The following is a 26,426-nucleotide window of genomic DNA, read 5'->3' on the forward strand; positions in this document are numbered from 1 at the left end:
ACATTTAGGACTACAGACTTGATGATTTATAAAACCCTTTACCATAATTTACTCTTTGCCAACTTAAGTCGATAGCTTATTACAAACTGAACCACCGATCACCTGTTAATTAATGTCAATGTAACATTTATAGATTGCCAGGATCTCCAGTGTGAGTGCAAGCTGGAGGAGGATTTACCATAACCTGGCAACACAAAGATGGTTGTTATTGATCAGTTGTAAGTGATTTTTGAAAGCATAAGTGAAGGATTTACTAACCTTTACTAATAGTTACAGCTGTAAGCCTTTATAAAAGATGCTGTAACAGAAAGTGATACCAAAAATTCAGTTTTCAAAAACTATTTAGAGAGTAAAAAGTTTTTACTTTGACAGTGGACTGAAATACATCAGCCCCAGTATCTCAGTATCTTATCTGTTTGTTGTTCTATTACCCGAAGCCTGTTCTGAGACAAAGATGAGCACAATTACCAGAAGCAGCAGCAAAGACTTTGATGTGAGGAAACATAAGCTGGGGCTGCAAAAAACTTTAAAATCACATTTACTTTAAAAAAAAAAGTACTTTATGTTCAGTGGAAATCAGCATGAAGCACGATGCATCACTCTGAGAAGTTTTCGTTGTGGAATAATGAAGATTATATGAAGTTCTCTGCTGTAATAACACCCCTTTTTAGAGAGATCTGATTGACCGAGGAGACTGGGGAGGAAAGTAATAACACAAAACTCTGATTAACACGACTCGATCATCTGCTTTGTGTGTTTATGCATCTTTGTGTGTGTGTGTGTGTGTGTATGTGTGTGTGTGTGTGTGTGTGTGTGTGTATGTGTGACAAGGAGAGGGAGACAAAGTGAGTGTGACTGTGAGAAAAAGAGGAAGACGAAGCTAGACACACGACATAAAAAGAGAGGGTGAAAGAGGAAGGGTCTGTGCGCGTGTGTATGCGTTTGTGTTTGTGTGTGTGTGTGTGTGTGTGTGTGTGTGTGTGTGTGTGTGTGTGCGTTCAGCTTCTGGCAATAAAACCACTAGAAGTAACAGTGACACAGGGGAACTTCAGTGTGCATAAACACACACTCGGCTCATGGAGATGCGTCTTCACTTCTGCCTCTGACCACGGAGCCTGGAGCAGCTGACCTCAGTGCAGTGACAGCAGCTGAACATCTACAGGTAAGAAATCAGGACATTTTCTGATTTCACAGACGAGATTTGTTACACACTTACACCAAAATTGCGACAGAACCTCAGGAACACAGGTGTGAGTTGTGTTTTTTTTTTTTTACCTTTTCTCACAGAAATGATGTTTATAGGGCATATGAAACATGTTTTTTAGTTTGAAACACAAACTGGATGGATTATGTTCAGTGGCAGGTTTTTTTTTTCCGGTCAAGGAAGAGCTAAGAGTTTCTGTAGTTCGTGGAAGTTGTAGCGAGGTGGTTGGAGTCTATAGTTGCGTGGTGCATGTATGTGTGGTTGGAATTGGGCGACAAAAACACTTCTGCTGTAGTTTTAGTTGGGTGAAAAAACATGAAGTAAACACATCTGGTCTCCTGTTGATGAATAAACTGTTATTACAGCAGAGAACTTCATTATTTAACAAGGAAAACTTCTCCGTGATGCACCATTATTTATGCAGGACTGCATTATGAGTTATAAAAGTAGCCTCGTCCTTTTTGGAGCTTTACTGATTTCCATTGAACATAAAGTACATTGTTTTGAAAGGAAAAGTGATTTTAAACTATTTTGCAGCCACATTTTATGTTCCCTCACATCAAACTCTCGTAAATGTGTTCATATTTGTTTTTTGGTCTTTGGTTTCTGCCAAAAAGGTCATTTTCACCTGTAGATGCTGGAAAACTGCACAGATTTGCATTTTTATTGTTCAGTTTTACTTTAATTATATTGGTTCTATTGGCTTCTTCTGAGTAGGTCACGACTTTATGATCTATTATGTTCTAATCTGGGGATTTTTAGATTTAACATGTAGTTTGGACCTGCATCACAATAAAGTCAATTAAATGATAGAAAAACACAGTTAAATATAACTTAGACCCTAAAGAATATTTCACTTTTCAACCAGTTTATCACCAGTAACAGCTGCTTACAGAAAAGACCAAAAAACCAAAAGACCAAAAGAACAAAGACCAAAGTTTTGTCATTCTGTTTCCGTTCCTTTGAATCTGTGGCTTTTTGTTGCTATGAGTTCAAATAGTTCAGCGCAGGAAATGTTTATTGTGCTCTGGTTATTTTTTTTCTACCAACCACAAAGATGGAAGCTGAGTGTGTCTGCATATAATGAAATTTCATTATGTCATAATCTCACATCTCTGTGGACATTGAAATCTTTATTCATCGATTTTTATTTATTTATTTATCAATGTATTTTTTTGACACAAACTATATTTCAAAATTTTTCTTGTTACATTTTTACTGATAATTTGTTGACTGTTCAGAGCCGTCTCACTGGCTAACAGTAGGAAAGTTTGACTATAGACATTTTTTTGATTTATTTATTTATTATGAAGTTTATGTTGATTGTACAATGTAATGGCTGCAGAATAATGACATGTTTAGGTTGGAGCAGGACTCCGAGCTGCCACTGTCTCTGTGGTAAACTGTTGTTTAGCAGCACTTGACTCATTTCTTCTGTGGTATTTTGCTGCATTTCCTCCCAACACGCTGAGTGCAATGATGCTTCACTTTGTCTCTGTGTTTCTGTTCAAAACCAACAATAGCTTTGATTTGCTGGTCAAAAATCTTTGGATTTTTTCCATGTTTGATGGACAGGAAATAATCCTCTGGTAACACTGAACAGCCATTTGTCACATAGAAGAAGAGCTGGGGACTGTGTTGTGTGAAACAGCTCCAAATCCAGTCTTCACCAGTTTACGGTAGAAAATGATTGATTATTGAAACATGGATCACTTTTATCCTAAAATAGCAACAGGAAAAACATTTTTACATAATTTTAAAGCTTTTGTTCTTTTCTATTTTTAATCACCTAATAACTTACTGACCTGGACTCCAGTCTGACTTGAACCCTGATTTTCAGTACTCATGACTCCACTTGGACTAACGACTCGGATTCAGACGCAAGTTGGAAATGAGGACTTTTGATGGGTTTTTTTTTGTAATAAGCCATAATAATTCGCCTTAAGATATAAATGGCCATATTAATATTGTATGATTATTCAGACGTGTGTGTTTCAGATTCACGTGTAAACCATCAGCGACAGTTAGTGTGAAGACGCCTAAAAAAGAAACGTCCAAAATCAGGAATGCACCCAGAAAAGTAAGGGATCGTGGGGGCTGCTGACTGACAAGCTAATGTAACGTAGCTACGGTAACATTAGCTCCTGAAGCGACTCAACCACTTTGTGCCAGGGTGGAGCACTGGAGCCCATCTTGAAACTCGCATTCGGACTCAGGTACTCCGACTCGGACTCAGCTCGGACTCGCTTCTGGTGACTAAGACCACCTGAGGAGCACAGTCATTATTTGATGACGACACTTTGTTGTAGCTTGGTGCTTGAATAAACCTGCACCTTGTGTTTGCTCAAAGTGCACCGGTACCTTCTGTAGAGCGCTGAAGGTACCCAAGTCAAAACATTTGGAGGCATTTTGCCTTTATGAGATAGATCACAGAAGAGAAGCAATGGACAGAGCCAAACAGGGGACTGACATGCAGCAAAGGTCTCTGGCCAGAACTGAGGCGGGATGTTGTGGTTTGCATAAAGCTTAACCAAACCCAAACAAGAGCAGCCTCCAAAACAGTTGTTTATATGACTCCAGACTGCCCCCCCCCCCCCAAAAAAAAAAAAAACTACCTCCACTTTAACACTATGGGGTCAGACTTTCACACTGGTTGTAACCAAACCTCAACCATATTTGAAAGAGCCAACAAAGACAAAATGATTCTTCACCCTCTCTTTAAATGTCATCATAGTTCACTTTTGGTCCACGTCCTGCATCTGAGCACAAACAATTATGCAACTATGCAGAGAATTATTATAAATAACATGTTGGGTGCGTTCCACATGGTTTGGAAAGTATAACATAATGAGACACTGAATTTTGCAGAGGCTGAAACCTTTTTGATCACTCCTGATGTTCTCAGCTCTGAGCCAAAACTTTAAAAAGATGGTTGTACACAAAGCAAACCTGGGTCACACACAGGCAGCTGGGGTGAGAACCAGTATGTGATTAATAAAATGTACAGGAAACATTCTCATGAACTGCTCAGCGCTTCTGTGGTAAACCACACCACATGTCACCCATGGGAATGTTTCAAAGTGAAGCTAAAGTTCTGCATGTGTCATGGTTTTACACTCAGCAGCAGTTCACTTTTCCACCTGATTTTAAACAATGTGAAGGATAAATATCAAAAAAGTATTTTCATAAAGACAAAATAAAATGGTTATGAACTGACAGTCTTTCCTGGAAGATGTTTACAGGGATGAAAAATGATCTTGTTGGAATTCCAGAGTATTTGGCAGCATCTGTTCCAGCTCTTTTTGAAGCTGGATTATGTTTACATGGAGTGAAATGTTTTCATGGCCGCATCATTTCGTCACATGGTAACGTTTTAGATGGCTTGTGAATCATTTAATACACATTTTCCCCAAATTCTCCAAATACTTGTTGCATTTGGAAACTGGGCAGAGGCAGAGTGTAAGAAGAGGCAGGAAACCACGCAAATGCACTGCGGTGGCCCTAAAACCCCCTGTGTGGGGCCCCTGATAATGTCTGCTGCAGCTAGTTTTCCCATGCCACTATGAGAAGCATTCACGGAACATCTGTAAACTGTGGTGTCTCCTGATTGTCTGCATGTGCAGCCTTTAGGGGACATTTGCAAACTTTAGCATCTACCGATCAATAACATAACAATTACAGGGGCTAATTTGCATAATGACAACCTTCACTTTTGCTTGTTCATGCTTGTTCATAACACTTCTAAGTAAATCACTTCAAATGCAGTATTTTATAGTGTGTTGTTTACATTCAGTGTTTCTGAAGGAAACGCAGTGGGTGTGTTGAGGTCTAAGAGACATTTCCTTCCTTTTTATTTTACTTTGAAACCGCTGTTGTTTACATCTGTGTTTACTTGCCAGCAGTCTCGTTCTTCTCGTATTTGCTGGTGTGTTAACAGCTGTAGATCAGTGGAACCACGGGCAGACATGTTTCATCACATGATCTCTCAGGTTCACCAGCTTATTGAGGCCATACCTCCCTTCAGTAACATCCACAGCTGCCACATTTTATTTTATTTTATTTTCTCCTCTTTGTTGTCTTGCTCATTTCCTCTTTAATGCATCAGCCTTCCTCCTGTAAACTGCAGAAACGACCTCAGTCCTTGTCAGCTGGACTCTTGTGTTTGCCTTTGAAGGTCAGCTGCATTTGTTGCCACTGGTAAGGTCATTTTAAATTTATGAAATGTCGCCTCCTTGTTGCTCTCAGTCTCCTGAACAGAAATTCTATATCTGTATCTGTATCTGTATCTGCCTATTCTATATCCTCTATATTTATATTAAGGAGGACTGTTTTTGCCATCTCTATGCTCTGTACCACTCTTCACTTTAGCAGCATATTTTGGTTTAAAGGTTGGATGTTTTCACTCACTTTTCAATTAAGGCCATTGTTGTGAAATACTTTGCTCCTGTAAAGGTGCACGCACAGGTTCTTTGTCTTGGAGTCGCTTCCAAACATGTGAACGTATTTATTTTGCTAAAACCACAATTTTTCCCAAACTTTAGCCAAAGTGCTTTTGCGTCTTAAGCCCAACCGCAGACGGCACAGTGGAGGCTAACTCTGGTCTCTGCTGTGACAGTCGGACGCCTGCTATTCATCTCCCAGATTTAATTTTCTACCAAATGTGTTTCTTGAAGAGCATTAAAGAAAGTCTCCAAATATGTGGCACAGCATGAAGTAGAGTGACCTGCTAGTCTGTCAAAAGTTGAACACAAAAACACGGCAACTCAACACTAAAACATCCAAACTAATGTAATTTCTAACCTGCAGCTGCTGTCGGTCAAAATATAACTGTACATGTGAGCTAATGTTCTTTGTGCATTTTATTCCTGTATAATTTAAATACACACGTACATATGTGTAACTTGAGATCATCTTGTGATGGAAACACACCAGCAACCGTCAACATGTTCACATTGTGACCCATCAATACTCAGTAGTTATTATTATTACGTGAGTGTTCAGCATTCACGTAATGATGTTGTGTGTGTTGCTCAGCAATCAAGGGTCAGACCACACCCATCTTCGTACCTGGTCTTTGTTTTGATCTCACCTACATATCTGTAAAGTTTCATGACGCGATCAGAGATAGATCGAGTATTGAAACCTCCTCTGTGGCAGTTCCTGCTTCCGCCTGTGTCTCCAGGACCACATTTTGACATAATGACAAACACACAGTGAAGACAATACCAGCAACGCTGCCATGTAGGTAATTAAGTTATTAGTTGTCATTAAGTTGTCAGAATGGATTGTAAGACTTGATGTCTATGGAGGAAGAAGGTTGACTTGTCAAAGTTATCATTAACATACCATTAATAAGCTCAAACATGACCCAATTACTATAAATAACATATAATTAAACTATAATAAGTAAGTTCAATACAAAAATAACAACACATGAAAACATAGTCCATGAAGCTGCTTTGATCAAACTGATATTGATGATTTTATCAAAGCCATCAACCCTTTTAAATACACACACACAAACACACACACACACACACACACACACACACACACACACACAGTGTATATATATAATCTGTTGGGGATGTTGGTGCCTTTCAATAATAAAACAAAAAGTCCCTCAGTTGTCTCAGCTGCACTGGAGGTCACAGGAAGACAAGATGTATGACACATCTCTCTCATACACACAGTCGTATTATAAGACCACACACATCCACACACACACACACACAACTCGACACATTCCCAGACACTGAAGCGCAGTGACTCAGCTGGCCACTTCTGACTCGTCAACATCACACACACACAGTTAACTCACAAACCTGTGCTGATTCACAGAGACTACTACTGTTTATTTCCAGAGCATCATATGAAGACTAAAGCTTATGATCAGAAAATTTGACTTGTTTACGAGACACTGGGTAAAAAAAAAACAAAACATTTTTTACAAAGCCTGTGACTCTAATCTTATTTTCCTTCACCGTAACTGTTGGGCAGCGGAAGGTTTTTAGCATCAAAGCAAAAGAGGAAGTTCCCCAAACCCAGACTGCATTCATGGACTTACACCAGCTTCTGAAATAGATGTGCTCCATGAAAGAGCATGAACCTGCATTTAGTCTTCAAAACAAAACAGGAAGGAAACAAGGCCATAAACTCTCTTTGTAATCCATTTACTCTTACGTAAGGAATCGAATAGATTTTCCCACAAAAAAGTGACATTTTGATTGAGCATGCCTAATAATAATATCAATAATCTTTATTTATAGAACACTTTTCTAAACCCATGTTACAAAGTGCTTTACACAAGGCAGCAAAATAAAACATACAGGTCATATAATGGCAACAATTAAAATATGCAATCAGAAATACAATTAAAAGTAAAAGTAGTAGTCACCAGCAAGAGGGCGATCAATCAATAAAACCAAAAAAAAAAAGTGAGCCATAAAATAAAATGTCTGAGGTGTTCCCACAGGCGTAGTTTGTACTTTAGGGGTCAGGGGTTCATGAAAATCATTTAAAGGAAAGGTAATGGATACAACAATCTATTAAATAATTAATAATCAGGTGCATTTCCATATCCCGACTAACATGCCCAGTGAGTGATGTGAGAACTATTGAGAGAAACCGAACAAAACACAGGAAATCAGATCCAGATCCCTGCTGTATTTCTCCAGGGATGAGACTTGAGCCTTGCAGGCTCATTGATAGACCTTTGTTAACCCAGTTTAGAATAAACCACGCCCCCTTCTGTGCTGGTTAGGGTTAGATAGGGCTTCGGTTGTTTGGTCAAGGTGGTCTTCATACGGAAGTGGGCGTGGTTTCATGGGTGGAGAAAAGGCAATAGTCGTGACTGGACCATGGTGGTCGACAGGAGCAGGTGACAGGTAATGATGATGTCACCAATAACATTAGCAGCAACTGCAGTGATTCTCACCAGGGCCACTTGACTCTGCACTGGCAGTTTCTTCTCTGGGCCTCACTGGTGTTGTTTTTTCCACATAGAAATATCCATTCAAAACTTTAGCTGAAGTCTCTCACACAGTTGGTTTACCCTTTGTATTTATTATTGTAAAGCGAGGAATTACAATCAATTCTATGTTATAATAAAAATATATACATAATATTTAAACCCCCACATGCTTTTTGCTACATGGGGCTCAGCGAGCAGCCTGAACCCCTTAATCATTGTGTAAAAACTGTACTCAACTTGTGTATTATTCTCATCCTCTGGAAATAATTTCACTGACTTTTCTTACTTTTTGTCCATTAGAAACAAGAATTACAATGGGTCACTTCTGATTGTTCTCTCTCTGTGTGTGTCTGCAGCCACACAATGCCTCTCAATGCCTCCGTCATCCTCAAGTCTTCCAAAAATGACCAGGCGACCACGGTGGACATCGACGCCATCATGGACAACGTCTCTATCGTTCTCTACACACTGACTGTCGTGTTTGGCATCACAGGGAACTCCATGGTGATCTGGGTGGCTGGATTCAAGATCAAGGTGGATATAACATGTGTAATGTGTTAAGCCTCAGCCTATATTTTTACTGATTTATTATTATTTTACAAACAGGAAGTTTGCCCACACCGGTTGGAAAATATATGTATATTGGATATAAACAGTCATAGGGACCATTTCTCCCCATTGGGTAGTTTTACCATTGATACATAAATGTTGGACTTTTACTTTAAGAGTATTTTTACAGTGTGGTATTTGAACTTTTACTTGAAGGAAGGATCTGAATGCCTCCTCTTCAACAGGGTTCATACATGATGCTGTGCTAACAGGCTGAGGCTAAAGCTAACCATAGTCCATATGGAAACAACCAGCCGTATCTGCGCATTAAAGGAAATAGATAATTAGTCTGACTACCGTAGTAAAGTATTAGGAATAAAAATGCAGTTGAAATGTTATTTGCTCCAACATAACTTTTGGATTGTTTGAATGTTAATTATAAAAAAAGCATCTGCCAACTGCATTGCTCACTTGGAAATTGAAATGGAAATTACGTTGCCATTGGTGTCAACAACGTCTTTTCAATCCTCACATGTTTGAAAATATGTTACTGGTCACTTCCCCTCTGCTACGTAGCCAAGATGGCGACCGTTGAGGGTGGGAAGTGTCCATCCTTTAACGCTCAGTTTTTTAATCGAACCATCCGAGCACTTACTCGCCAATGTCAGTGTCAATGCATTTTGTCATGTTCTCAGGTTGCTAAGGTGTGATTGGACAACAGCTGTTTGGGGGGTGGGGTTTTGTGAAGATAAATTATTGCTCCATTACTGTTTTTTGATGGAGACTGAGTTGCTTTTCCACTGTGGAGGCTTTTTTGTAACTTTGAATACCTATCAATGTATGTGGTGTTTAACATATTCTCTTCCTTCTCTTTTCCTTCTGTTTTGATCCCTTTGTGTTTTTTTCCTCCTCAGCCAAAGGTCACCAACGTGTGGCTGGTGAATCTGGCGATAGCAGACCTGATCTTCTGCTTCACACGGGTCTTATCCCTCATCAAGAAGCTCTTCTTCGACTACTGGCCCTTCGGCGTCTTCCTCTGCAAGTTCAACGGCTTCTTCAAATATGGCAACATGTTCTGCTCTGTCTTTCTTCTGGCCGTGATCAGCCTGGACCGAGCGCTCTGCGTCTGGCAGCCCGTCTTCACCAAACGACGCCGCACCCTGCGGGTCGCAAGGGTGGTGGCTGTCTGTGTCTGGACCATGGCGGTCGCCTTCAGTGCTCCGTACTTCGTCTACCGCCAAGTCTACCCGGGGAAGAACAACATGAGCAAGTGCTCTCTGGAAGTGAAGGAGGCAACAGAGGGGGACAACAGCACCAAACTGGCGCTCTACTCCATCCGCTTCATGTGTGGCTTCATGTTGCCCTTCATGGTCATCCTCACCTGTTACATCCTGGCCGGCCTTGGCATCCGCCGCACCCGTCTGTCAGGGAAATCGCGCCCTCTGCGTATATTAGCATCATTAGTCATTGCGTTCTTCCTGTGCTGGGCACCGTACCACTGCCTCCTGCTGGTGAAGATGGTGGACAACAAAAACAAGGTGGTGAAGGTCTGGCACCCTCTGGCGAAGGGCTTTGCCTACTTCAACAGCTGCGTGAACCCGCTGCTGTACTTCTGCATGGGGCTGGATGTGAGGGGGCGGTTCAGGCAGAGTCTGGCAGGGGTGTACAGGAGGGCTCTGGAGGACGACGTGGACGGACAGACGACTCAGTCCAACGAGCGCTCTTTGGATGACAGTAGCGGGTTGAGACACACCGCTGTTGCGGTGGCGGGAAGGAGCCAGATATCAGGCGTAGATGGAGTTTGAGCCTCAGTGATCGTTGGGTTTCACAGGATCATACACGAGGTTTTTCATGTTTTAACCCACTGTGAAGTGGAAGTTAGAGCATTTTACAGGATCAGATGTGTTTCATGTGTTTCAGAGTGAAACTACTTTAGTGTTCAGGGTATAATTACTGAAGAAATGTATGTTTCAGTGACCGAGATAAGAGGGAGGGTGGAGAAAAGAGGGATGTATTCTCAAAAATCAAGATACATCATATATTTGGCGTATGGCAAGAGAAAATGACACAATTAGTACAGAGACATAAGATTAGAACATTTTAAATGTATTTAATTAACTATTTAACTCTTTAAAAACCAGCAGGGGTTAAGATTTAAGGTGCCAGTTGTATGCAATATTTATTATTTTTATAACAGAGAACTTCCATATTTTAGTTCGAGCAGTTAGAACGTCTTTACCTTCCTCTGGATGACAGTGACGTGTTTCAGAAGGAAACAATCAGTGGGTGAGGTACAAATACATAGAGATACAGAGGTATAGAGACGTGTTAATTCAGGAACTAGGGTGAGATAAATATCAACCATATTCTCTGGAAATTAAAATGAAGTTTTTGACATCTGAAATCCAAAAACAGACCTCTGACTCAGGATGTTGGTTGGTTAACTAATGTGGTTTCATGCGATGGTGGGGGTTAGCTGGTCACGATCAGATGTGTTTGGATACATTTATGTTTAAGAAATATTTTTCAGGGACAGAAAAGAGAGGAGCTTTGCATACAAATACTCCAAAAGAGCACAACTAACCACAAAGAAACAAGTCTAATATAGTGATTCATCCTCTACGTATCATGTTCATAATTAGAATAATTAGAAGTCCACTAGTTTGACAATGTGAACCAGTATGACTGGTAGTAAAAGGCTAAACAAATGTTCCTCCTTCCAGGCATTGACTGATTTCTTTGTTTCAGGAAGATAGGAAAGTTGTAGAGATCTGAAACTTGCTTGTGGTGCAAAATCCATCGTGATAATATCACAGATAAAAAAAACAAAAACGGTGTGTTCTTTATTTTTGTGTCAGTCAGACAGTGCTATGAGCTGTCTGATTGTTTTCTGAAGCATGAAAGTGTTAAACTCTTTAATACGACCACATCCCCCATAAGGTGTCCGGTGCATTGTGTTTTTTTTTCATAGGAAATTCTTTCTGAAAATAACCACAACACAAAGCAAGGCAAGTTTATGAGTACAGCACCTTTTAACAAGTGTTTTACACTTTGTTTGTCTATTAGATTACATTGTTCCAGGCAGTTTGCACATAAAAAGATCAATACAATCATTCTCACAGGTAAATTCCAGGACGTTCAAGCGTTTGAGAGTAAAAAATTGTAAAAGTAAAAAAATGTACCTTTCACAAACCCTGTCAAACTTTTGTAAATAGAACAAAGAACAGGAAACCACGAGTATGGTTCTTAAAATCCTTCTTTCCACGTCCACACTACTAAGCTTTAGATTTAAAATGTATGTCCAGTGTATGTGAAAGGTCATTTAAGTTTGGGTTTTTCAGGTGTGATACTATCAACAGAGATCGTTTCTGATCTGGAACTAAAACGGTCGACAGACAGAGATTGTTTTTGTTTCAAAACGCTGTTGTAAAATGAAAGCGTAGTAGTGTGGACGTAGCCTGTAAGTATTATTTCCTTCACAGACAACAATCAATTCTTGCAGCTGCATTTATCCTGAAGATGATGTGGTTTAGTTGAACCACACAGAGAGTTTGTTGTAAATTAATATTAAATGTTGTCTGTCCTAACTTCTTTGGACTGCTGACCTTAGAGTGAAGAGAATCACTGGATGAATGTTCTCAAAATGTTCATATACGGAGATTGAGATTTTCCTGCAAGACATTTTGAGTTGTGTTTTGATGCATGTGGTTAAAGTCTCAGATGAAAAGTGGAACCGTGGCAAGTCTGCAGGGACAGGAAGGTGGGGGGAAGTGAGACTGTTAAAAGGAAACACAGTGATAACTTTAGTCATGACACTGTTTTGTGTACAGAAGCTGCACTGAAGGATTGATAAAGTGAAACTGAAGAGTACTTTCATCGCATTTAAATAACTAAATTGTTTTTTTATGTGTGTTTTCATTTTGTACCATCAGAAATGATCAGAATGGTCTTGTTGGCTGCGAGAGCGACTGCGACCTCAGTGGAGATCCGGGCAGAGCATTTATGGCTTTTACGGGACACATGCATGTGGACAATAAAATCAAGCCAAATCCTTGGTAACCAGCTCATAAAACGCAGCTGTACTTACTCTGCACATTACTTACACATCACCAGGATACATGTCTGTGCAGTCAGACTGTTTTAGACTCGCTGTTCTTCAGGTTTTATGGTGTTTCTGCTCGACAGCGACATGCAGCATTTCTTTGTAAATACTGCTGTAGGATTGTAGACAAACTGTAACATGAAAATAAAAAGCTTTTAAAGTTGCAGTTGTTGAACTTATGCTTGTGTTTAAACGTTTTAATTGTGCACAGAGGTGTTGACACAAATGCACAAAAGCTGCAGAAGATTAATTATTGTTGGTCAGACAAGATGAAATAAGTGTTATCTGTTGTAGTGGCTTTAATTCTTGGATGTCTGTGAATCACAACAACCCTGTCTCATTTATATTATGTTGATATGTTACTTAACTGTTCTCCCAATGACAATGACAATCGCTGGCTGAGATATATTCAGAGGACGATGTTTGTTTGTTTTTTGAATGAATGAATGAATGAATGAATGAATGAATGAATGAATGAATACTGCACTTCCAAAGTACACCAGAGTTGTGAGGACTCTGGTTAAGATTAGGAGAAGATGGTGATTTTGGTTAAATGTAAATAAACATGTTGTGTCTAAAGTGACTGGGAACTTTTTCTGTATTAAACCAGGATCTTTTCCTAACCAAGTGGTGTGAGAGACTCAATAACCCTGCAAGTGACAAAGCTCAGCCTTCAAAATATGTGTTTACTTTAACAAATACTACTTAAAAACACAGATGCAGTGTATATTTTTTTTGAATTGAGAATATTCTGGCCACAAACATATCATTATGTTATCAATGTACAAACTCTGATGCTTAGTTCTTCCTCTGAAAAAATGTGAGATGATATAAACGGAAAGATGAATGTGACTGAGCCAGTTTGAAGGTTGTGAAACCATCATTTTAAGATCTTAAACATCAGACGCCTTCTGCTTTCCAGGGAGTCGGGGTGGGGTGGGGGGGGTGGAGGGGGTGGGGGGTAGCTCACTCTTTAACAGACATTTCTGGGTATATTTCTCTAATTGCTATATTCATGGGAACAGAGTTAAACTGAATGGAAGGTATCAGACACACAGACACACAATGCCACCTGTGTATGACGGAGATTACACACATTCACAGCTCACATCTACAGCACGAGGGCAGAAACACCAGGCAGACCAGAGAAGGGCGATTAGATTACAAGACAAGCAATAAACAATAAACAGTACACATGACAAATGCTGTAAACAGAGACCTGATGTGTTTCATATCAGTTAAATAAGTACAACATTAATGATTGCATTTACTGTAATAATATATAATTTGATTTAGTACCAGCACTTATCTGTGTTAATAGAAATATAATATAGCACATACTGTAACAGTTAGAATCAGTCAGAATACACAGTGATTCATGATAACACAAACATAAATGCTGTACATGAGTAACTAGCAAAATGGTTTAATACATTTCAGGATTTGTAGTAAACACTCATTCGTTGGTGCAGAGCTGAACTTTCCATCCATGTGATCTGAATCTGTTCTTGAGTTCTAAACTAATGTAATGTCTTTGTTTGAGATAATAGAGAAAGAATGTCAGTGATTTCGATTGTCATTGTGTCTGTTGAACTGTAAGAGACAGGAACAGGTTCTCAGGCATATTTAAGACCAGTACATTTTAAATACAGTAATTAAAGCTCAACAATAGAATAAAGTACATAGAAATGGTCAAGTCAGGTTGCCAGGGTTCAAAGAAGTTCTGTTCGTTTTAACACTGAATTTGGTTCAGGGCTCTTCAAACATTACAAACTACCAGCTCGACCTTGAGGGATTTCTGTGGAAAAAATCAGTTCGAGCAAATATAGTCAAGCCGCGAGGCTGCAACTGAATTTTCAATTCATCTTTTCATTTAACGCTTGATCGATTAATTGTGAACTGTGACACATGCCTATCATTAGAGCCCAAAGTTACATATTGATATGTCCAAACAACAGCCTGAAACCCAGACATATCCCATTTACAGTGATATGAAATACAGACAAGCAGCTAATTATCACATCTGAGAAAAGATTTTCCTCACAGAACACCACCAAATTCTTAAAATTACATCAGAAAAAAAAAATTCAACATACCAATATTAATTTATTTATTTATTTAAATTTTAGACAACCAGACACAAAATATCTAATACATGTAAGTGAATTCTCAGTTTATGAGCAGTGTCGCCACATTACACTTGCTAAAACCGTGATTGGCTACAAACCAGTTGTGATGTCACAAAAGCAGCACAAAAACTTCCCCTCATCTGCAGACACCAAAGTGAAGTCACAATAAACCGAGAGTGGAAGTGGACAAAACAACTTAAATCAGTGGTTCTGTGGGTCATGGAGGTATTTCAAGTGGGCCGACAAATTATTTGCAAAACATTACAATTTTGGTGAAATGACAATGAATGTAATCATAAAAATACATTTAAATAATCTTTAGAAATTTGTTAGAATGACATAAACTTTAATACCATCAAAAAGGTTTTTTTTCTGGTATTAAGGCAGATCACTGTGATAAGCCAATGATAGGAACGTCTGTGTTGTCGCCAACAGGACGTTTTTAAGTTTTAAAAACAAATAGCTGGTTAGCAACAGGAAGTGGTCTCTCTGTGAGTTTCCTCTGCTTCCAGTTCAATCCTGAATGTTCGATTATTATCACTAAAATAAAAAGTGCTCTGGGGTCAGATGTGGGCCACCAACGTTGTTGAGATTTTGAAGTGGGCCGTGAGCTGGAAAAATGAACCACTGACTTAAATGATTAATGACGTCCAACAGAGGGGCTCATATTTTCACAAGTTTGTGCAAAAAGGATTTGCACCAATCATGGTGGAGGGATGGGGCTTTCAGGGATGTTCACATCAGTATTTCATTCAACATGCAGCTAATAAAGTTACACAGTAACAATAGTTGTTGCAACATAACAACGAGACAATTCATGCAGCTGAGTGTGAATTGTATAATGCCTTAATGTCATCATTTCACGCCACAGGTAATAAAGCCATACAGCTGTGTTTTAAAATTAAAAATAAAGGTATACTTGAGAACAACACACGTGTAGGATTATAGGATTAATAGCATTGATTATTGCAAAAAACTGGTAAAAGAATAAGAGAGACACTTGACATTGAGACACAGATGTGACAATCTCACAGTAACAACAATTTACAAAATCAGGATTAAAGTGATAAAGTTCAAATTGGCACAAAGTTGGATTTTGTGGTTATTATAAAAGATTTCATCAATTTATTATCTTCACAATGACCTTTATAACTTTAATTAATCGGAATATTGTCACAGTTAAATACACCTGAGATTAAAAGTAGCAAATGGCAGAAAAATGGCCTTAGAGTCAAATGCTCTCTGAATTTTATATTAAACAAGTCGCTCTTAGTATTCATCTACATTTAACCTGATTTTTATATTCAAATTAAATGCAAATCAATTCCCAGATGGTGTTTTCATCAACACACCAGCAATCAAACACTAAAACACCAAATCTAAATCTAAATTTTACATGTTAAATATAAATATGAAATCTTAGTAAAGTGATATGGGACCAAAATTGTAAGAGTTTTTATTTTGGTGCTTCCACTGACTGATATTGTGAATTTGCATATTAGCAAACACATGAACAAACAAGTTGTGCTCTACAGTTTCACCAGAACTTTGTGACAAACTTGTCAAATAAGGTGTCCTAAACTCTCCTACAATAATTTAAATAAGATTGAGTTACATTATTTCAAATCTTAAATACAATACTTGGTCATTTCAAAGTGCTAAAAGCAGGTTCTGGCTGCTCTTTGTTCACACCAGAGTTCCTGGGTTGTGGTCTCTGTTGAACAGATATGGAAACAAGAGCTCATCGCTGTCATCAACTCCATCATCATCATCATCATCATCATCATCATCATCACCATCACCACCATCATCATTCTCCTTGACCTGCAGGGAATTCAGAAAGTTAGTATATACCAATCACACGCTACCACACCCAGGACAATACCTGCGCTGCCCTGCCGACAAATTTTTCCACTCTTCTATCAGCAGGGTGGGGGGTGAGGAGCAACACTGCCACTAACGATTTACTCTGCGTTTCTGAAGCTGACGCGTTAATTGACTGTTCCTAACAGCTCCGTTCCCGCTCGTTGTGTGTTTACTGCTCCAACTGTGACACGAGCACAACAATAAACTTGCCAGACTTGCAAATAGTGAGTGTGGAAATATTTCCAGTGACAGGGAGGCTGTACAGTGTGTTCAGAACCTTTTGTACTGAATGTTATCTGACAGCTGATATTTAAATTCAATTTGTTTAATTAGATTTTTATGTATTAAAATCAGCACAAATTAGTACTTAGTAGATTTAGCACTTACTTCAAGGTCTCCTCCTGCACTAAAGCTTTAGTGGTGTCCCTCATTTGTAAATCACTTTGGTTAAAAGTGTCTGCCAGATGAGTAAATGTTAATGTATTATTATCAATATTAGCTGCAGTTGTCAAGGATGAAATTTAATTGCAAATACCCTCCGTCCATATTTGAGAATATTGTAAAATAATTGTGCCTAGTTACTTTGTGTCTGACTCTGCTCTCTCCACCCTTCATAAGAACAGCACAGGCAGCACCACCAGCAGCAGCAGCATCACTGGTAATGGTGGCAGTATTAGAAATATTAGTAGTGGCAGTCGTAGTGATAGTAGCAGTAGTAATACTACTAGTTGTGGCAGTGGTCGTAGTAGCTGTAGCAGTAGTGGTAATAACAACAGTAGCTAAGGGTGTGGCAGTGTGTGTGTTGTGTGTACCTCTTTGACTTTCTGTTTTCGTTTTTCAGACTTGACCTCTGTGTCCAGAAAGGCCACAAAATGGATCAGGGTGTAGGTTCTGTAAAAAAACACAGATTAACAGAGTCAGAGTTAAAAGTAACAACTGATCTATCCAGAATATTAAACACTGTTCTGATTGGTTACCTGTGGTACAGCATGGCTAAGAACTGGATGAGAACCAGCAGGGCGAAGGTCAGGATGAACATGAAGCCCAGCGGTTCGATGTACAGGTACTCTCCTGTGAACTGCAGGTTGTTGTCGACCTTCGGAACCCGGATGGAGATGGACGTCGCTGAGAGCTGGAGGGTGAAGGTCGTTATGAGCCAGAGGACGTTGCAAATGAAGTAGACAAATGTTATCTGTAAATCAGGAGAGAAAAAACAGATTAATTTACATAACATAACATGACATGACATGACATGACATAACATAATAAAAGTGACCTTGTTTCTCAGATCCTTGAGTTTTTCAGCCATTTCCTCCTGTTTCTTTTTGTCCTCAGGAAGAGGCTCCAGGTATTTTACTGTCAGCTGTCTGAAGAACTGCTCCTCATCCTGCAGAGAAATACAGAAACTCTCTCAGTAATGTGTTGTACCGCACATGTCCAAAGTGTGCATTTTGAAATTAATAGCAACATTTCACCACATTTAACAAATAAAAATTAAAAGAAAATTGTGGTGAAAGTCACTTATTCACTAGATTTACATCAATATTTGTGAGCTACATGTTAAATGTAAAATCTAAATAGGACATCATAGTGATATCTGATATCATAACAATCCTAAAACCAAAATTAAAAGAATTTGAGCCTGGATTAACCATGGATATTGCTGGATGAAGCTTTTATTTTGGTACCACTGACTGGCAGTGTAAATGTGTATATTAGCTGAATATTTATTTTCACCAATATTTAGATTTAACATTTTACATTTAGATTTTAATTTAACATTTAGATTTTACATTTAACATTACAGTTTTTAAAGAAAAGTAAATATGACAAAGTTCACAAATCTGATAATAAATAAATAAATAAATGTGACTTTAAGAAATTCAAACCACCATTTTTACATCATTTGGAGCTAAATGTGACAAAATGTTGCTGTTAATTTCAGTATTCACCACTTTACAAACGGTGCCCCATAAAATACGATCCTGATCTAGTTGAAAAGAAAATACAATATTTTCTTACATTCACATTCACATTTGACAGAGACATTTTGGCAGAGTTTTGCATTTTGATAGGCCTACTGTAGCTGGCACTCAGTCTGTATGTGGTCAAGAGATGCCCTCTTTACAAAGTGAAAACAAAGCCTGTTGACTCTACAGGAACAATCACAGGGTCGGCATAATCAAAGGGCTTCCCCCTGTTTGGGCTGTGATTGTCTGCAGTGGGTTTCATGTTAATAAGACGGTTACATTTCTGAGATTTTTTTGGTCACAGTCAAACAACAAATCACACATAACAAAGACAAGGCAGAGCTATTTTTCAAACATCATTCAGAGGAAGAAAAAAATACGCACCTGGTCAAGTACATCTTCCTGCAGACGCATGTCGTCAGACAAACTCTGCAGTTGTGTGATCCAACCTGGAGAAAAAACACCGGAAAATAGTCGACATGTAACTTATTAAATTATATAAAATAATTTTTGTATAAATAAATAAATTACAATTGTAAATGTAAGTAACTTGTTAAACTGTAACTCATCATTTTTGCAACAGATTTCAGGCTGATTTTTTTTCAAAATATTTTAACTTACACTGGTTAGGGCAGTTGAAAGCAGGCTCCTCAGGCTCCTCTTGTCTGAAACTAAATGAGAAAAACGTCAGCAAAATACATTGTAACATGTTCATTTATTCACCGATGAATCAGTTCAATCTACTGAATCAGTTAAGCCTTTATAGCCTACAATATAAGACTTACCTCTGCTTTTCCTCAGGCCTCTTCTCATCCTCTACGATTGTGTTTTGGGGCTGAGGTTCAGGCTGTGCTGCCTCCACAGTCAGGTTCTCCTGGCTGATAATGACCTCCTCTACGCTGCCTCTCTGGTGGAGTTTTTTACAGCATTTGGTGCATGAGAAGAACCGTGTGAATGTGCTTTTAGCTGCAAAGGCCAAACTCAGTTTTAGTCCAAGTCAAATATAAAATGGAGCAGCATACTGTCACTGGTCAACTGTACTATAGTAGTTTAAATTAGCAAACAACCTTCGTGAAGAACATCAGTCAATTCATTCAAAAATTCTATTTCAAATGTTATTTTTAATTTTTTAAGCTGCTTCTTACTTTTTTGGGATTTAGTCTGCGGGGGAGGGGCTGGAGGTTTGGCGATGCCGCCGGCGGGCGCTGTCTCCCTGGTGCCCCAGGACACATTGTTCATGTTGACCATGGAGTAAATAGCCAGCAGCAGGTAGGCGCTGGGGATGCAGATGATGTAAAGCAAGCCGTAGATCACCAGGCCGACCTCCTGAGGATGCATGAGTGCAGTGACAAAGTAAAAGGCGGCGACGGCGATGATGAAGATGCTGCTGGGAGTCAGGATTGTTTTCTCCCTCACAATGTTGCCTGAAGGAGGAGACATGGATGGAAAATGAGATTCAGAAGCGCAAAACCTTTCCATTTTCAACAGGCCTTTACTGACTGTCGAGTTTGTCTCCAACATACCTACTATGACAAGTGCCGTTATCATCATGAGGAAGGCGTACAGGATGCTCATGACGGCTGCAATAACAATCTGAGTATCTGACTTGGTCTTGAAGCTGACGCCCAGTAGGATGGCAGGAGGTATCACAGCGAGGACCAGAGCAGTGTTGGGATGAATTTCAAGCAGCACGGTGAAACTACCTGAAAGGAGGTAAATAAAACAACTGGTTTTACAAACACACAGATATGTTACTTTGCATTAGTTTATCAAACCACGTCCTAATTCAATATCATAAAGGGTGAACCAACTCTAACTCTATCACCAATTTGAATGAGCCATCGGCAGATTGATTGTTCTGCCTGCATGATCTCAAAGAAAACAATGATAATGTCGCTGCATACTCTACAGAATTTGTTTTGTTGTATTGTTTTTTTAATTCAAGTATAACATTAATTTTAACACAAAAACAAGCCTGACCTGCAATCATCAAGACGACAGTGGAAGGTGCCAGGATGGACGAGGCCAAGCTGAAGAGCTGGTACAGCATGTAGGCCGTGGACATGGACGAGTTCCTGTGGGTAATCAGGCTGCTGGAGCTCAGCAAGTCCACAATGTTTGCCATGGTGGATGGTCCCCATCGACGCCGCTGAACGTAGCCAGTTAACAGTAGCCACATTAGTCATAGTTCTGCAGATTGCTATAGGTCCAGTTAAAGAACCAGTTGTTGCTCTTGGTGCTAGACACATTTTTTTTTAAAGTAAAGGCCCATCCTGCCTTTGATACATTACACCTTATTTCACGATTCCATAATCAATAAAACAATACTGATTGATTTGATTTTGATAATTGGACTTTGAATTTTCATAATGGCACATGATCTATAATTTTCTCCTTAGTGAACAAGACTTTCCACAATAGAGTTGAGTCTAACAAACTTGGATCTGGTCCAAGGGTGTGAACAGTTTGTCACATATAGGAAAAATGCCGTCATCAATCAGTCATCAGGACATGTTGCCGCTCGTGCAGTAGAAAACCAAGAGTAAATCCAAGTATGCTGCAGAAATTCAGAATTCAGAAAAGGTATTGAGCAGTTTTTGTGATCACCTGGTTGTAAAACTCCTTAAACTCCTCTGGGGCATTGGTGTAGGCATCAGACGCTGCGTTGTACTCCACCCTCCATCCCTGCTTCAGCAGCAGAGTACAGAGCCACCGATCCTCACCTGCACCAACAAGTACTGTTAGACAATGTCTAAAACATATATCTACTATTTCTGAGCCATTAGAAACAGCTTGTTTTGAACTTTAGACACTGACTGATGGTTGTCACATTCTTTGGGTAAGTATGCAAACTATTGTGGTATCACCTGATGTGGTAACGCCCCCTCCAGCAGTGAAGGAATAGCAACAGTTCAAGTTATCTCATGTACAATTCAGTAATTAAACAGGCTTGATTCCTAAACTAAGCTTTTTACCTTAGGATTAGTCAGTTCCTTTTCTTTAAATGTGATTTTTAGCTAGTTTGCTAATCAGTTATTTCTTTGGGTTAACTACAATTAGCTGCTCCTAAAGACAGGTTAGCCACCACACCATTGAGTTCACCTTGTAAACCCAAACTACTTCAGTCCTTATCAGGTAAGATAGCTCTGCTTTTTTATCCACGGTCAGTTCTAGAAATTTAGTCCAGAAGCAGCCACACAGCTTCTGTTCTTGTTTTTTCGTGTACCTTGGTCATACTGGATATAGTGCTGAGCCTTCGAGGCCTTGATGGTGTATCTCTTCATCACGTTGTCGTCCATCAGCGCAGCTGCTCTGAACAGACTGAAGCAGCCGGGGCTGCACAGCACAGAGCCAAACACATGCTCCGCTGTTTTGTGAAGCCAGTGACCCACAGCATATTCAAACTTCTGGTACCAGACCATGGGACCTGCCAGAGAAACGTGAACTGTTATTACACACACCTGGCACTGTGTGCCATTAGTCTGTCTCCAAGAGGCATGGGCTATTTGATGCAAGGATGACTTTAATTTAGCAGCTTGATTCATTCATTACAAATTTTGGCTTCCCTTATGAGTTGAGCAGTGAGGTCGTTATCATCATGCTCAAATTAACTCTGGATCCAGGTTCATTAAAGTACAATGACCAATCCATTGACTGCTGTTAACTGCTTGATTCCTTCTGCATCCAGCTGTATATTGGATGTATTTTCACCAGTTCTCCTCTGTTTTGTGTCCTTGCTGTTTGTTTGACCAACCTGATCCAGTGGGGTGAATCCGGCCACACACTGCCCCGACCTGCGGGTACAGTTTCAGGCGATCGATGAGCAGCATCACAGCAGCTGGCTGGAAGTCTGTGTCCCCGTCCAAAGCCAGGAGGTAGGTGTTGTGCTTCTCTTTCTGCAAAATCAGGAACAGTTTTATATTAAGGTACTTTTCATATGGAAATATATCTGTATATTTGTATGCACTGGTTCATGTGTTGTTGTTTTCTGTTATCTCACCTGAAACTCTCTTAGCAGCTCAGACCTGTCCTCTCCTCTCTCCATCTTTTCGTGATACTTGGTCGCAACTTTCCAGCCCAAGAGGTAGTACAAGTACATGACCTGGAAAAAGGCAAATAATATTCAGCAAACAGTCTGATAGAGACACATCTTTACGCAGTAGTAACGCTTTGATCAGACTGAGCATTTTTCACATTGTCATCCACTAATTTAACAGGTTTATGTTGGATATGGACGGTAATAACAATATCTGAAATCCATTTATCTCACTGCATGAATATTTTTGTTTGTGACAGTTCCTTACAAGGCGCATTTCTATGCCTTCATCAACATTTAAGCTTCAAAAGTTTTGAACTGGATTCTAACAAACCTGTATTAAATAATTTTCCCACCTGAGACCATCTCTTCTTGTGGCGGATGAGTTGCTTGTCCTTGAAGTGAACCACCAGACTATTCCCATGGGGCATGGTGACCACCAAACGGCCTCCGTACGGTGTCGTCACCAGCTTCTGATTAGGGATCTGCTGCTGCTCACTGAAGAGGCCTTTATTTATGTTCACGAAGATACTGATGACAGAAGATAAAAGATACTTTCGCTTCATTCAAGAGGAAAATGAGTGAAAACCTTGGAGAGATCACTTATCGATCTCTTAAATATTCTGTTTGATACAGTTTCACATATTTTACCTGTAGACTTCTCTGATAATTTCCACAAGCATCTCTGCATATTCATTGACGTGGCGCCCTTGACTCCCGCGAACATTTCTGAAGGCATCGTCAAAGTAGATGTGGCCTTCAAAAGACACATCACTGGTTTCTCCTTCCTTCTTCGGCCTGTACTTGTCCAGACTGGGGAGTTACAAAGAAGTTAAATTGTAATTCTATCACAATGGATGTGGAGGTAGTCGCACAGAAACAGAGATACTTTGCCAAAATCCCTCAAAGCCATCAAGGTTTTCCATGACTTTTCACGATTTCAAAGCTCTGAAAGAGCTGAAACCAAGATGGTCAGCCATGTTTTTGTACTGTCTGTCTTAATGCCCCACTGTTGATAGTTAATCTGATTTTCAGAAAAACTAAAACCCCAGCCCACCTACATGTACATCAGCATGGTAACACACAGAAAATGTTTAGTCATTTTTCTAAACCTGGGGGAAAACTTAGTGTCCATAACATGATTCTTTATGTGAAACTTACCGAAATATTGAAATGATTATCTTCATCATCTCGTCGTAGGTCTCGTGCCACATTGTCGCACAGAGGAACACTTTTACAGGGTTGGTTATTCTGCTTCTGGAAATGACAAAATTTACATTGTTAAGAAAACAATGAAAAATTTCAATACTTTTAATTTCAACAAACACATCTGCATGTTTCCATATATCAGTGGTTGTAAAACAAATATCATAAGGGAGGCCAGTAGCAATAGTATTAAGCTGATCGGAAACAGGACTTTTGACTAATCTAAGATTAAAATCTGTTTTAAAAGTTAACACATTTACTTCTTGCGTCTGTCAGTCGACTGGACGTCAAATCGAGTGTTGAGTAGCAGGGACTGCTCGATAAAGGCTCCCTCATACAGCCTCCTGACGAACAGGTCTTGGGTTCTCTGGATTCGATAGACTCTGAGGTACCAGAGGTGAACAGTGGCCAAGATGAGACCGAGCCACCAGGACACTGCTGAACCTGTGGGAGGATGAATGAAAGGATTAAAGGAAAATCACAATCTTAACCAGTGACAGTTTGAGTTATTTTGTGACACGATTAAGTACTGTGAATTTTATATACTGCCTGACAACAAGAGAGTAGGTAGGAACCTTCTGTGGGTTTTACATGAGGATGGTGAGAACTCATATACTGTATGTTTATTACCTGTCAGGATGCCAATGTCAGTTATCTTGGACATGTCCAGGGAACACAGAGTGTGTGTAACATCCAAAACCAGTTGTGGGAACACACTGCCGCTCACGCTTTGGTTTCTTCCATCCACAACCACATTGCAGTAGCTTGTGAAGTTGATGCTTTCAGTCCCGTTCAGACTTATTCTGTAGTCCTGATAGTAAACAATGACGGGAATGACGAGCAGAGCCATAACAGCCAGAGAGGCCAGGTACAGAGGCAGGATGAAGCACCGTCGCAGGGCGTGCATCTTGCAGGCCGCAACAGCGAACCAGTGGCAGAGAGCTGAGGAGATCAGCTGGACCCCAATGGTGATGGCTACAATCCTTGTCTCACGGCTCGGGATGGATTTCACCACCTCCCAGTCCATATTTGACAGAGGGACATAGGCTCCCAGCACACAGGCGGTCACCGCAATCCTGAGCAGGCTGGAGCAGATGTGCAGGATGTTCTGGCCTCTTCTCATATCTCTGGAAAGGTCTTTGAGGAAGACTGAGCTGCTGTTCTCGCCAATCAATCTGAAGTAGTTCTCCCACCAGTTGAAAGACACCAAGATGGACCCACCAACGGCCAGACCCACCCAAGTGATCATCTTGATATCAGTAGGATCTTTCATGATGTATAAGGTGAGGAACAGGACATAACCAATCAAAATGAGGATGAAGGCGGTGATGGATGGAATAAGGAAGCGGTTCCTTTCTTTGGCAGTGCACTGAGCGATCACCTGTAGGAGCGTAGAGAGAACGGCTACACCATTCAGTAATGTGACATTGGTCACGATGTCCAAGTGTGGCATCGCCACAATGGTGAGAATTGCTGCACCCACAGCCACCACAAACTCGAAGAAGAGAACCTGAAGAGGAAACACAGGTCAACATCACTGTAAAAGGGATACGCCTGTTCCCTAAAGATAGGAAACCACTCAACTAGATCTACCACATTTTTGTTTTGCTTCACTTCAGTGATAAAAGAAAATTGCTACATACTTTTTATCTGTGATGCAGTGCATTGTTATTAGGTAGAACCACACCAAGAAAAGAGAATAAAAGATGGTTTGAATTGTATGTAATTAAAACTATTTTGGCCTGTTTGGCCAAATTAGGTGCTTAGGTTGCTGTGTAGCTGAAAAGAAAAGGAGGCAGTGACTTTAGATTTCTTGTCAGGGTTCTCACCACAGCTACTGTCTTTTTAGCCGGCAGCTTTGCGGACTTGTAACATGCTTTCCAGATGCTCTTTTGCAAGAGAATGACACTGGAGGCGATGAGAGAGCAGCCGATGCACAGCAGAGCAATGGGTTTCTGCTCCGCTGCGAGGGTCTTTGTGCCATCGTTGGAGAAGGTGATGAGGAGGAGGAAAGACGTCTGGAAAAGCAAACAAAGTCAAGAAAAGACAGATATAAGTGCAACATGGAATGATGAAAGGAATCATATTTTATCATTACAGATATAAACCTTTTTCTTTCAATATACCTAAAATGTTACTTTAAATAAGTAACTTTACAGCTAGTTAGCAACAGTCATGGGAATTAGTGAGCGTCCTCTGAACTTAAGTTTTACAGAAAATATTGAAGTGTATCATAAATTAATCTACAAATTGAAGACATGAAAACTTTTGACCTTGATTCGTAAATTAAAGATGTAAAGTATAGATGTTAAGACCCTTGGGGGACAGTTTCAATTTTCCCTGTTTTGTCACAGTATTTTATCCTGTTAAAATAAGAGATAAGTTCCAATT

The 26,426-nt window shown here is 39.8% G+C and overlaps 2 protein-coding genes across 3 annotated transcripts; one reads left to right on the plus strand and one right to left on the minus strand.

Moving 5' to 3' along the window:
* The first annotated feature begins 919 nt into the window (after positions 1-919).
* On the plus strand, positions 920-13,409 carry LOC139634229 (fMet-Leu-Phe receptor-like). 2 transcript variants are annotated; one of them, XM_071500551.1, is made up of 4 exons: positions 920-1,162; positions 8,534-8,711; positions 9,641-10,570; positions 12,659-13,409. In XM_071500551.1, exons 2-3 carry the CDS (start codon positions 8,541-8,543, stop codon positions 10,529-10,531), a joined length of 1,062 nt encoding a protein of 353 aa, XP_071356652.1. In that variant the 5' UTR covers positions 920-1,162; positions 8,534-8,540; the 3' UTR covers positions 10,532-10,570; positions 12,659-13,409. The 2 variants fall into 2 exon arrangements, with proteins under 2 accessions (XP_071356652.1, XP_071356651.1); XM_071500550.1 differs by having other exon boundaries at positions 921-1,162; positions 9,641-13,409.
* Positions 13,410-14,887: 1,478 nt separating this feature from the next.
* LOC139634566 (chitin synthase chs-2-like) lies at positions 14,888-25,623 on the minus strand. Its single transcript, XM_071501096.1, has 19 exons — positions 24,666-25,623; positions 24,296-24,479; positions 23,991-24,086; positions 23,481-23,642; positions 23,186-23,360; positions 22,794-22,895; positions 22,548-22,689; positions 22,020-22,220; positions 21,401-21,516; positions 20,774-20,942; positions 20,317-20,496; positions 19,939-20,217; positions 19,579-19,759; positions 19,415-19,464; positions 19,178-19,242; positions 18,100-18,210; positions 17,801-18,015; positions 17,636-17,714; positions 14,888-16,781 (listed from the first exon to the last, which is right to left on the minus strand). Exons 1-19 carry the CDS (start codon positions 25,486-25,488, stop codon positions 16,644-16,646), a joined length of 3,468 nt encoding a protein of 1,155 aa, XP_071357197.1. The 5' UTR covers positions 25,489-25,623; the 3' UTR covers positions 14,888-16,643.
* Between the last annotated feature and the right edge of the window lie 803 nt (positions 25,624-26,426).

The sequence above is a fragment of the Trachinotus anak genome, unplaced genomic scaffold (genome assembly GCF_046630095.1).
Source record: "Trachinotus anak isolate AG129_WGS33_773 ecotype Australia unplaced genomic scaffold, CSIRO_AGI_Tana_v1 ptg000016l, whole genome shotgun sequence".
NCBI lineage: Eukaryota > Metazoa > Chordata > Actinopteri > Carangiformes > Carangidae > Trachinotus > Trachinotus anak.

Coding starts and splice junctions, on each gene's coding strand:
- LOC139634229 (XM_071500551.1), top strand. CDS start 8,541: ATGCCTCTCAATGCCTCCGTCATCCTCAAGTCTTCCAAAAATGACCAG. Junction 8,712..9,640: donor TGGCTGGATTCAAGATCAAG/GTGGATATAACA, acceptor TTTCCTCCTCAG/CCAAAGGTCACCAACGTGTG.
- LOC139634566 (XM_071501096.1), bottom strand. CDS start 25,488: ATGCCACACTTGGACATCGTGACCAATGTCACATTACTGAATGGTGTA. Junction 24,480..24,665: donor TGACATTGGCATCCTGACAG/GTAATAAACATA, acceptor ATCCTCCCACAG/GTTCAGCAGTGTCCTGGTGG. Junction 19,243..19,414: donor TTTCAACTGCCCTAACCAGT/GTAAGTTAAAAT, acceptor TTTTTTCTCCAG/GTTGGATCACACAACTGCAG.